At 42.2% G+C, this 12,924-nt stretch overlaps 1 protein-coding gene across 2 annotated transcripts in view; it reads left to right on the top strand.

Moving 5' to 3' along the window:
- The window catches only part of mtss1 (MTSS I-BAR domain containing 1), a 63,935-nt gene that overhangs the window by 23,525 nt on the left and 27,486 nt on the right, over nucleotides 1-12,924 (top strand). For both annotated transcript variants that reach the window (XM_087174906.1, XM_023409472.2), the window contains exon 3: nucleotides 2,366-2,439. In XM_087174906.1, the coding sequence (XP_087031032.1) occupies nucleotides 2,366-2,439 (74 nt within the window). The remainder of the gene's footprint in view (nucleotides 1-2,365; nucleotides 2,440-12,924) is intronic.

Here is a 12,924-nt window from a genome sequence, read left to right as displayed (position 1 = left end):
AATAAAAAAGACCAGTTAATAAAAAATGTCCTGCAGGAAACTGTTATAGTGTAAAAAGCAGGATGATATTGCATTTCATATAATGAGCTGTAAAAATGTATTAGGTTGTTTCATGGTTAGATAGATGGTTCTGTCAGTATCCACTCATGAATATTTATTTTACAATGCCTTTTACTACCTACAGTTGTGTTGTTGGAAACATGACTTTGATTTAAACATCAATGATATTAGAAATTGTCTGTAATCCAGATCTCATGTGTAAATAAACGATAACTGTCGCTGCGTCTGTTAAGTCTGGGACACTTACTGCTTCCAGCTAAAGATGCTTTTATTTACAAAGGAATTTATTGAGTCTATTTCCATTTTAGGTTTTCTAACGTCGACTTATTAAACAGCTGAATTACTGTATTAGCTTCTTTTTATTGTCTTATTTCCCTTGTAGAATGATTTCAGCTTCAGGTTTGGGATGATTAGAACGTTTGCTCATAAAATCTGGTGCAGAATAAAACAAACAAACAAACAAACAAACAAACAAACAAACAGCCCCACCCTGCGTGTAGTTCAGTGTCTGAACTTTAAAGCAGCGTATACCAGCTGAACAAAGACAAACCAGAGCCGCTGTCATACACCACGGAGGGTTTCGGTGTCTTGTTGAGGCACGGGCATCATGGGACGGCACATCAAACATGTCTGTGCACACACGAAGCCACAGTACTGTGTTTTAACTTCGTTTCTGATAACAGTCTTAATATTAGTTTTAAACCCAGATGTTACAAGACTTTTAAGTGTCCTGTGCCTCATTATCCTCATGATTCTCATTGGTGGATTTGTTGCGTTGTTGCTGCTGTTGGTTCATGTCAAAGAAAGTTTTGTTCTTTTTGATTATTTTTAGTTATTTCAGTCGAACATGGAAATCGCTGTTCTTCATCACACACAATGTAACTTCAACTTTTTAGATAATGCATATGGTGTGTGTGTGTGTGTGTGTGTGTGTGTGTTGTGTTTGTATGTATTTAGTCTTTGATATGAAAGAAATTTCCACTGAGGTTAGACACACACACACACACACACACACACACACACACACACACACACACACACACACTATTGACAGCACTGTCATCTGATCTTCCTAGTTAGGTTTTCAGGGGTAATGTGTGCGCGTGCGTGTGTGTGTGTGTGTGTGTGTGTAGCTATGGAAACACAGACCTGACTGGTAATGGAACACACACACACACGCACACACAGACAATAGGTCCATTGATGATGATGATGATGATGGGGTGTGTGTCAGGAGGTCTCCAGTTGCACTCCTCACACTGGCCTTTGAGGGCGACTGGCCTCTCATGTGGCTCCAGCTCTCCTGCTTCCAAATTAAAATTCCTTTATTTTTCTTTTTGAAAACCAAGCGGAGGTTTGTTTGTGATGCGTCTTCTGCTGCTGCTGCTGCCGCCTTTCTTTGATCCCGACCAGAGAAGAAATCTTTTGTATTTTATTTGTTTTGGTTCGATCTGCCCAGTTATAAGTAAACAAAGGTCACATGACTCACAGTGAAATCTGCCGTTCACCATGCAAGAATAAAGTTATCTAGTCTTGTACAGTTAATGTAATTTCAGTTTATCATAACGGATGTGAGTGTGTAATTTTCCTCCGAGCATCATTACATTTAGACTGATACTGAGTTGATAGTTCTTATCAGTTTGGTTCTTTTCCTTTTATTTCCCCGTTATCTTCTAATGTGGAGTTTCCAGTCGGCTCTGCGTTGCACTTTTGAAACTGGAACCGTGGAAATCCTACTTGAAGCCAACGTGCTTTAATGCATTCCCCAACAAAAGAGACACAATCTGAAAATCTCCTCAGAGGCACCTGTCAGATCCCTTCACCCAATCCCCCACTGGCTTCCCACCAGCGAACACACTCAATCATGTTTCGTTTGATTTGCAAGAAACAGCGGTTTGTTACAAGTGGAAACCGTGTTGCTTTGTTTTTGTCTCTAACAAAAGCTGCTGTTGCTGCTTCAGTGTATGATGTATTTCATCAGGCTGTTGTTTGCATGTTGACAACAAGTCTTACTTTCACAATGCTCCCAAGTGTCTCTAAATCCTAACCACTCCTTAAACGAGCGAATCTGTTCAAGTCTCGACTCTAAATGAACTGGTTCCCGCTTCTGTAGTTGGAGGGCTGAAGCTTGGCTCCACGGTGCTGTTCCACGTGTGTCTCAACCGTGTGTTTTAATGACGGACATAATCTGAAGTGTTGGTTCTTGACAATTTTCACTGAGACTTGTACAAATCCAGATTTCACCCAAAACACGTCTGGTGTATTGAATGGATTAATATATGTGTGGTGTTTGTTTTTGATACAGGACGACCATCGTGGTTACCGGAGCCTTCCTGGATGCTTTTCAGAAGGTGGCAGACATGGCGACCGGGACCAGAGGTAAACACAAACACACACACACACACACACACACACACACACACACACACACACATACACACACAGGTATACACAGTGCGATACAGACACATACAGTTGGATTGTGTTTTAGGCCGTGGGCCAAACAAACTGGGAGGAAAATCACTCGGTGTTTGTGTGTGTGTGTGTGCATATACATATGTGCGTCTCTGTGTGACATCATGTAAGTGACCCAAGAGAAATGTTTTCCCTCTATTCCTTCCTTTCTTCCCACAGTGTGATCTTTCACTGTCTCCCTCCTTTCATTATAAATAGTGAGATCACGATGGAACTAATTAGCTCCATTAACTCTCTGTGGACCTGTGTGTGTGTGTGTGTGTGTGTGTGTGTGTGTGTGTGTGTGTGTGTGTGTGTGTGTGTTTGAGAGAGAGAGATAATGTAGGAACCATTAAGGATTGTGCTACTGGGGAAAGAAATGGGCCACAAAAATTGCCAAGACAATTTTCAGTGCATCTCTCTCTTCCTTTTTTTTTCCTTGTTGTCTTTCTTTGTGCCGAGTTACTTCAGCTTTTTGGGTCATTTCCCTCCTTTTTCTTTCTTTTTGTATTTCTGTCTGTCTCTGAAATAACACAGTGGAACCTCGTGTGCAGTTGCCTTGTTTTACCCTGGATTAGGTTTCATGCACCAACAATCACACACAGACACTTCATAATGCAGGTCGCTCTTTAGCTCTTTAATGCTGATGGAGTTCTCCGACATTGTGGGAAATGCTCTCGTTTGCTTTTGTCTTCAGAATTAAATACAACAATCATTTTCACAGCATCAGTTTGTCAAGTATAGAAGTACACCTCATGGCCGTGTCAAACATTACACCCTTCAGTACTCCACAGGTTCTGTCGCATTCATGATTGACGTGAATAAACGCAGCAGAACCAGAGATGGTGTCATTCCTCTTCCTTGTGCCTACACTACCCACAATGCAGACAGTTTGGACAGGGAGTTGTAGTATGCTAGTAGGAGCTAATGTAGCCTGGAGCCTCAAACGGAGATGAATGAGCAGGCTACAGAGATCTGATAAGCTCGACTATTTTTCATTTTCAAACTTCTTCAGCCCAAACCGAGACATAAAACAGACGTAAAACATTTTTATTGCAGGGTAAGTTCAAACATTGACTAAACGTCCTCTCATCTGAGAATAAAGTATCAGTAATGAGCCCGGCTGATGCAGACTAAAGGCTGTACAAATACACAGAGGATGTAGACAGGGACTGCTGGCGTATTCAGAGCTGCAGCGCCTGTGTGTTGGGGCCTTCGTTAAGACAGTCAGCTGCTGGTATGATTATGTAACGCAGAAGTCGGTTGGTATTTAAAGAAAATCCAGTAATATGTGGGTGTGTGTGTGGGAGGTGAATTATAACCACTCCCCTCCGCAGAAGCCTCAGCAAACCTGCTCTGTCATGTCTTGCGTTCATGTTTGTTCATCGCAGCAGAGGGAACACACATTAAGAAACATGGCGAGCGTATAAATGTGATAACTGTGGGTGACACTTCCAGGAATGTAAAACATGGTAAAATCCTTTAAATAGCGGTTAATATGAAATGAACAGCTTCAGGCGGGTTCAGATCACATTCTGCAGCTCATGACATCACCTGAAGCATAAAGGCTGAACATCTCCAGACGTTTCACCATCGCTGTATCATAAGGTACCATCATGCATCTCACACGCCACAAGACTCACGGCAGTCAGCACGTGCAACACGTGTTTATCTCTCTCTGTCTGTTAAACACGCACACGCACCATCTCATACCTACATAACACTGTCCATACCTTTATGTGTGTATTGCTCTGTACGTAAAGTGTCATCTCTCGGCTTGAGACACAGAGAGGTCACAGGTTCAAAGTCTGCTGCAGCCACTGTGTCCTTTTCCTGTCGACGTGTCCTCAAGCAAGGCACTGTAACCACCACCACCCCACCCCCCCACGCACCCACCCTCACCCGCCCGCTGTGGGTGCTTCTCATAAAACTGAGCAGACAAAGAAGGAATGAAGAAAGGTTTTTCCTGCAGTCAAAGCTATGAGATGAGTTAGAGCAGCTGATTATGACGGATTTATAGGATGAAACGTTTCACTTTCTAAAAACTACTGGTACCACTTCACACCTTACAAAGCATTTATAAATGGTTTATAATTAGGTTTTTCATTTGGTTGTTAACAATTTATACATTTTGTTTATGATTTATGAAGTGTTGACAAGCTATTTAATAAACCATTTATAAACCATTTATAAATCCCTTATAAGGGAAGTCTCATTGTGACGTGGTACCAAACTACTTTCTATGTTTAGAAATGGCGAAAGAGTGAAGCTTCTGTAGCTCAGATGGCAGAGCTGGTCATTAATCACACTGTTGGTTGTCCCCAGCTCCTCCTGCCCAGAAGTTTCTTTGAGTAAGACACTGAACCCGAAATTACTTCGGATCCATGTTTGTATGAAAGGGGAGAATATAAGCTGCTTTGGACAAACACGTCTGCCAAATAATTTAAATCTAATGTGAAAAGGTGCAGGAGCTCGTGACCTGCTTTTCTCCCCTGTCATGTATCTGAATGAGTTGTCTTTTTAATCAGTTTGTGGCTCGACAGGAAATTGATCAACAGCCCTCACGATCAAATCTGTGCAGGATATTTCTACATCCTCACCATCACAAGTTGCGTTCAGTAAACAAAAGTCACAGATAGCACAGCTGTTGATGTTTGCTGCTGCAGGGATTCAAAAAGTGCTTAAAAAGTTAGTCAATTAATCAATTAGCCGATAAAAAATGAACTAACAACTGTGATAATTGATTAGACACTCAAGTTATTTGTCTCACCCACGTCTCAAGTCCTTGAGTCCTGTTTAATCATTTGACTCATTGATATAATGCGTCATCACAGTGAGCGTGAGAGGGTCAGACACAGTTCAGCCTGTGTTGAGAAATGAGTTCAAACGTAGTTCTTTGGTAGAAAACACGTGTGATTCATCTGGTTCAGCTCCGCTTTGTCCTGGTCTGGCTTCACATTTGCCTCTACGTCTATTTGCATAACCTCCACTTGCACCGTCACGTAGAGCTCCCATTCATGAAGTGTTGCAGCGGTTCGTTTATCAGGTCTCACCTGCTTATCACAAGCGAACTTTGTTGTATTATGTTTATTATCATTTCGTCTTTTGTCCACTTGATTTTACTCATGATTGCTGCTTTTATTTTATTACTGTAGTTATTTTTGACTTTGCGTGATTGTTATTAGCTATTACAGCCTTTTTATCACCTTTTGGTTTGAACTGGTTCATGTCGTCTGTACCAAACAAGCTACCGCATGCCTTCATTTCCTAAAGTATCCGTCTGTCTGCCCTGGTTTAGCCCTGTTCGGCCCTGTTCGGCCCTTGTCTGGTCGAACCTCGCTCGCTCCTGCAGTGGACACAGGACTGTTGTCATCTGTTAGCAGTTAGCTCAGTGTGAAGCTAATACGGCCTCTACAGACGACGTGTTGACCAAGCACATTCCACTATTCTGTGTGTGTGTGTGTGTGTGTGTGTGTGTGTGTGTGTGTGTGTGTGTGTGTGTGTGTGTGTGTGTGCAGCTGCGCAGTGTGTTTTGACAGCTGTCTCCTCCTCCTCTATTCTCTCCCTCCAGATTCTTCAGTCTGTCAGCTGCTGAGTATGAGAGAGAGAGAGAGAGAGAGAGAGAGAGAGAGAGAGAGAAAAGAAAAGTGGAACAGCTGACTTTGAGGAAGGCCACTAGTTACCCCCAATTAACACGCACGCACACACACACACACACACGCACTGTTGCACTCCTTGCGTTGACAAGTCTTGTCAGCATATAAGAACACTTAATTGTTTTCCTCCGTTCAGCCCTTCATAACACCCGTGTGTGTGTGTGCGTGCGTGCGTGCGCGCGTGCGTGTGTGTGTGTGTGGTTGTTGCTATGGTAATGCTCATGTTCTAATCTTTCTGGAAAATGGTGTGTGTTGTTCATCAGGACAGACTGACGGAAAGACAGTTGGCAGCCCCACTGCCTTGCTCAAAGGCACGTCAGTGGTCCTACACTCATGACACAGGCTCTTCTCTATGTGAGGAAACATATTTCACTGTCAGCTGACTTTAACTGTAGCATTTCAGTGTGCAGGCCTCACAGACGCTGACAGCGTCCTTGTGCCGTGTCAGTGAAGGTAACATAATTGAACACAGTCAGAGCCTCAGGGCGCCTAAAGAAATCCAAAAGAGTTAAACTGTGAAGGACAAACTCTTAATCGCTGTCTGCTATTACCTCTGTTGAAATGGTCGGTTCAGTGTCTGGGCTTTAGTGCAAAAAGCAGCTGCAACAACGGAATAAAAACACCTACATATGGCTAACATACTGTATACACATTGTATAGTTTAGATTTACAGCGCTGACTTGAAGGCACTAAAAGTGAAGTGGGGATGCTTTCAAATATAAGGCCATGAAAAGTGAGAGTAATGAATACCATCTGTTGCAGAACTCGTTCTTCTTCTTGTCTCTTGAGATAGTTCTTTATGACTGGTTGTATGTTTGGGCTCATTGTCCTGCTGCAGGATGAATCTGGGACCAATCAGACGCCTCTCTGATGGTACTGTGTGATAGATAAGAATCTAAACATCTAACGTACTTTAAATCATTGCACAGGAATGTACAGTATAGAAACACCTGGGCTGAACCAAAATCTAAAAACTTTATACTTAAATTTCACACAGGAAAAAATACACATTAAATCTGAGACCAAACTCCCTCTCATCTGATCTGGCTGTTGTTTCGGTGATCTCAGCCTGTTGTGATGACTCATTCACTAAATGTGGCGGCTTTGGCTCAGGAGGTAGAACTGCTGAGCACAGGGATCGTGGTTTGATCCCCAGCCTTTTCTGTCCTCATGTGGAAGTGTGCTTGGAAGAAGACCAGTGGTCAGGTCATAGTAACCATCACTGTGTGTGTGTGTGTGTGTGTGTGTGTGTGTGTGTGTGTGTCTTTGGAGAAATAATAGAGTGATCAGCAGCCATTTAAATACGATGTGAACTAGTTAGGTGGAGAAAAGGACGGCAGACTGATTTCATTGATCTCGTGTCTTAGAAGAAACACAACAAATCCCATAATTTTTTTTCCATACAGAGAAGTTGTGTTTGGTGTGTAAGAATCTTGCAACAGAAACAGGATATAACTACATGCTTGGTTTGTGCACACGTCTTGCATGTAGTCTGGAAATACTGATGCCTTACTGTTCCTTATCTCGTGATAGGTATTTGAATTTTAAAATCGTAAAGCCCCTTAAACCTGGCTTCAAATTTGAACTATTTCTGTAAAATATTAAATATTTATGATGAAACAAGGAACAGTCAAACCTAAAATACACCACTTAGATATTATTTATTGATAGTTTAACACTAAAAAGACTCAGCTCATCTTCCTCATCAGAACTGTGCGGGTGTGGTTTGATCACATTTGATTTGATAAATTCAGATATTGGTAAATCCTGACTAGTGCCCAAATGTTTTTCTAACTGACTGAGAACAGTGTGTTCATGTCTGACCTCATCATGAAGCTCGTTAAGAAAATAAATGTTTGAAACCAGTGACTCCATCACTGGTTTCCAGATGCAGACCGACACCGGCTCGTGTCCCTGAGTGGAGGTTGTGAGGCGTCCTTCTGTCTCTCTGCTTCTCACTGGATGATGTCACTTCTCTCTGCTGGCTGTGCGGTGTGTGTTGGGTTACACCAGATTGAGTTTACATCAAATTAAATCATGTGACTTGATTCTGTTATATTTCAGTAAACGGAGAGGATCTGATGTCTCTGATCACTCCATCCATCCATTTACACATGTTACACATACCATGTTTTTGGCGTCTGTTGTTCTAACACTCAAAACAGATAAGTGAGATGTGTAGACAACTGTAGTGATCATGTTTAGGAGTGAAAGTGAGAAGAGTATCAGAGCTATAACTTGGCATAGATCTCATCACGATCAGCTGACCCCAAAAGCAGGTTCCTCTTGTCTCTTTGGTGATTCCTCATGACTGGTTTCCCCAGCAACCGAGGAACTGTTGACGTCTTGGGCATCATGCGGCTTTCAAAGCATGCACGCAAACACAAACACACACACATGCACACACATGCACACACACACACACAGAGATCACAAGATGATCCACTGAGTGCTGACTAGTTCTACTGGAGGTTTCCTAACGTCAGCTCAGTGTGTGTTTGTTTTCTGTGGGATTGCTGAGCTGAGGAGACAGTTTTGCTCCGTCCTGACTAAGTGATGGACTGGTTAGCCGGTCAGTTAATCACCATCTGGATCAATAGAAAGAGAGAGAGAGCAGGGGTCGACTGAAATGTTTTCTTCAGGGCTGATTCTAAAACTGATTACTGGTAATAAAGGAGACCGATAGCTGACACACCAACACAAAACTACTGCTACATAAAGTCTACGGACACGCGCCTTGGTGTTGAGGCCTTTCTGTTATTCCGTCCGCACCATTTAATATCATTGAAGGTCGGCTGAATAAAAAAAACTCCTCTTTGTATAACGCAACAGCAGGACACGATACATCCTCCAAAATGTTCACACAGATCAAGCAACACTTCTCTAAAACAATTAAACTGAACATTATCACCTTCATGGAGGAGGATTTATTGTTATTTGTTATTATTGGCTGTTGTAGTAGACATTAGTTTTACCTAGGTGTTTCTAATAATCTGCCAACTCACTGAATATTGGTCATTATCAGTTACTGTGTGGGTTACCATGTGTGTATATTTTGTGGAGGGGCTTCAGTACATAGCCGTTTGTTGCCGTAGCCCCGCTGTTTATCAGCTATTTACAGCAAAGGTTTCCTCAGGCCCATGTGTTGTGTTTACTGCCAGTGCAGAGGAAAAAATCTTCATGTGTTCAACATTGTTTTTGCTAATGCTAACGCTACCAGAAGCTACACGTGTGAGAGGCAGAAACTGGGGTTACTGCAGCCATTGTCCTGCTCTTTATACTTTTATACGGGTTAGTGGTTCAAACCTTCAGATCCATTTGAAAGCTGGTTTTTATTCACTACAGTGTGTGTATTGTTGGAAACATTAACCTCTTGTAACGTTATATGCCAACAACAATCTATGTGATCATGCGAACAGGGCAAGTTCCTCTTTTAGTGTGCAGGTACTAAAAGAGGAACTCACACAGTTTCAGTCCAGACTGGACGTTTGTAAAATCAGCGTTTAGCACAAGTTTATTTGCAGATGTTCACATTCAGACTGACACGAGGGAGCAGATTCAGAGGAAAAGAAAACACAGAAAACTAGTCTTTGTGGAACAACCTGGGAGCAGAGAGAACGACAGGAATTAATACACACACACACAGACACACACACACAACACACACACACACACACTCGCAGGCTTTTCTGAAAGGGCCACATTATAAGTGGTGAGGAGGAGAGTGAAGCTGGAAAATCTGGGTTTAGGAGGAGGGTGAACAGTTCTCTCTCTGTCTCTCTGGCGTTGTGTCTTTGGAAAATGGAGGGAAATCATAAACGACTGGAGCAGCTTCTTATTTTCCTCCTTATTTTTTTTCCATCCAGAGACGTTTATGACTGATTTCAGATGAATCACTCACATTTCATATCTTTCGCAGATTTTATTCAGTGTTATAAAACAAACCACTTTACATAGAAGAATGAGCAGAGACACAAGGGAAAAGTAAATCTTATACTTTTTAAATGGAGAATTATATGTGAGGAATATTTTCTATACTTGATTGACTACTAGAGCTCCAAAAATGTTAAGCTGTGTGGCCAAAAATATGTGGACACCCCATAGTTCTTGTAAAGGGAAATCTCAAAGTGGTATTTTACACAATACTGTGTCTGAAGCGGTTTGTTGAAGGCCCTGTTCTGTTTCAACATGACAGTACCTCTGTGCACGAAGCCAAGTCCTTTCCACAGACGCCTCCCCTCAATCTATCCCATCCAACATCTTTAGGTTGAACTGAATCACCAACTGTGAACCAGACCTTATCTCCCAACATCCAAATAAGGTGGATTAAAGAAAACCCTGTGCGGTTTTCGACACTAGTATCTTTATGAGTGGGTCCTTGCTGTTTTTGTGTTTCGTGCACAAGCTGGGAAGTGGCAACATGATACATACTCCTGCCAAGGTTTTCACATTGTTTAGCAGGTAGGGAAAACAAAGATAGAAACAATGCAGGTTCCAAATTTTGTAAGAAATATCTGCTTTGCAAATGTTTTATGAGGAAGAAAATGCAGTCAACAGATTTTTTTATGCCTCGGGGACACACGCTGTGCTTTGGTGAGAAACCGAACGCCAACAGAGGTTTGTTTGTTTCATGCCCGTGGTTTTAAACTGAGATGTTCACAAATTACACGTGGGTGTGATGTTCAGATGTCCACATGCTTTTGATTATTTAGCGTATTTACAGGAGACTCTACGCACAAAAAAGCTTTCTTGATCAAATGTCACACTTCTCTTTGGCTGTGTTCTGATAAACTCCAAACAGATCATTTATCAAGCTTTTTTCTGAGGCGCGAGTCAGCAGTACATTAAACCCAGAACAAAGCAACATGTGAGAATCGGAAACAAACTCACTCCCACACTGAGTCTGTCTGATCTTGTCAGGTTACATTTTTCTCTGAAGTCATCTCCAGTCGACTCTGAGAACCATTAAACGTGTCCGAACACAAACGCAACAGACGCCTACAGTGCTCAACACCTGGCTGCAGCACACGCACTTCACACAGGCAGTAATTCTCATGCTGCCAAATGAATATCTGTAGCATAAGACAGGGCCGGGCGGCGTCCTGTGACCATAAAAACTATAAAATATCTTTGATTTTATGATGCTGGAGTCGGTGAAACTGATGTAAACATTACTTCAGTCCTGGTGAAGTTTCACATTGAAGCAGTAATGAAGAACTTGAGATGATCCAGTGAGATCAGACTACGTTTAGATTAAATACGTTCACCATCAGATACTGTTACTGCCTTGGACAATAAAAGATACTTCTGTTTTGATTCTGGATTTGATTATTGTAGTTTGTTTACTCAAGTTGTAGTTTTAGTGGTAATGAGAGTGATAGTTTTAGTGTTGCATCTCTGATAGTTATTAGAAAACAAGCCCGAACGAAAGGGAACAGTAAAATTATTACCCACACTGTCTGTTGAAAACATCCGCCACCCTCTGCTTGCAACATCTCGAAAACTTTATTTCCCACATTTCTGGTGCGCCCACGATCAGTTTGACCTCCCAAATAAAGTGGTATAGTTAATCTAGATGAAGTGTTGTATTGTTTCCAACCTGTCTGATCATGTGACGGCTTGTGTGTCTTGACCTGTCTGTCTTCATCACGGTGATGTCACGACGTTCCCAGGTCTCAGAGATGATAGAAATGAGGAGTTGTAATAAACCAGGATCACGACTCTGTCATTTTAAATGTTTCTATACTCGCACTGATACGATGCCAGAACTTCTCTACTCTAAGTAAGACTTTACTTTGTCTCTTGTTTGTTTACTGAATGTGACCGGCGCTTGCGGTACATGACAGTTTACGATAAACATTTGTTTAATTACACCTCCACATCTATGAGATTAATTTAACTCCCAACATTTGCTGTAGCTCTTCTTTGGTCTCCACCACCTCCTGAAGGAAACGTGCGTGACTCTGCTCGTCTGTTGTGCCTCACAGGTTGTGAACAGTCGGTTCATCACACCTTGTTGGCTGAAAACAGCCAGACAGTAAATGTGATGTAAAACCAAAACTTAGTGGAGCTGAGGGATTTTGTCGCTACAACTTTGTCACTGACGCCCTTCACATTGCATATAGTTGATTTGATCGATCCATTGTTGTAAAAATAAATATATATTAGATCATATCAAGACTTGATGTTTCAGCCTTACAGTGTGACAACAGACAGATTTTACTGTCAGCTGTTTAACACACATACACTTTCAAAACATTGCAGACTTTTGAAACGTGTACTTTAGCTGCATTAAGATAATGTCTGTGTCTCCACAATGTGCAAAGACTTAAATGTTCTCTGAGCTCAGAGAGAGGCAAAGGCAAATAAAGCAAACACACCTCGCCACACCTTAACGATTAACCCACACCTCATACCTGACGGGGTGTGTGTGTGTGTGTGTGTGTGTGTGTGTGCGTGCGTGCGTGCGCGTGCGCGCGTGTGTGTGTCCGTCTCACATTTCTGCGCATGCTCACGTGGGTGTAACTGATAATTAATGTTTTGTTTCTGAGGAGTCACGACAGAGAGGAGGAGGAAGAGAGGGGGGAAGGATGGAGCGTGAGGGAGAGGAAGGAGGACAGTTGGAGGACAATGAGGGAAAGATGGATAAGAAGCAGAGGAATGAGAGAGGGAAAGAGAGGGTGCACAGAGGCGGATGGAGGGATGAGTTATTGTAGGAACCAAGGAAAAGAAAAGGAGATAAAAAGAGAGAACA

The sequence above is a fragment of the Seriola lalandi genome, unplaced genomic scaffold, assembly GCF_002814215.2.
Source record: "Seriola lalandi dorsalis isolate HSWRI2012SDOR001 ecotype SW California unplaced genomic scaffold, Sedor1 jcf7180002054393, whole genome shotgun sequence".
Classification (NCBI taxonomy): Eukaryota; Metazoa; Chordata; class Actinopteri; order Carangiformes; family Carangidae; genus Seriola; species Seriola lalandi.
The sequence above is the reverse complement of the archived record's forward strand: the minus strand, read 5'-3'. Positions and strand labels throughout refer to the sequence as shown.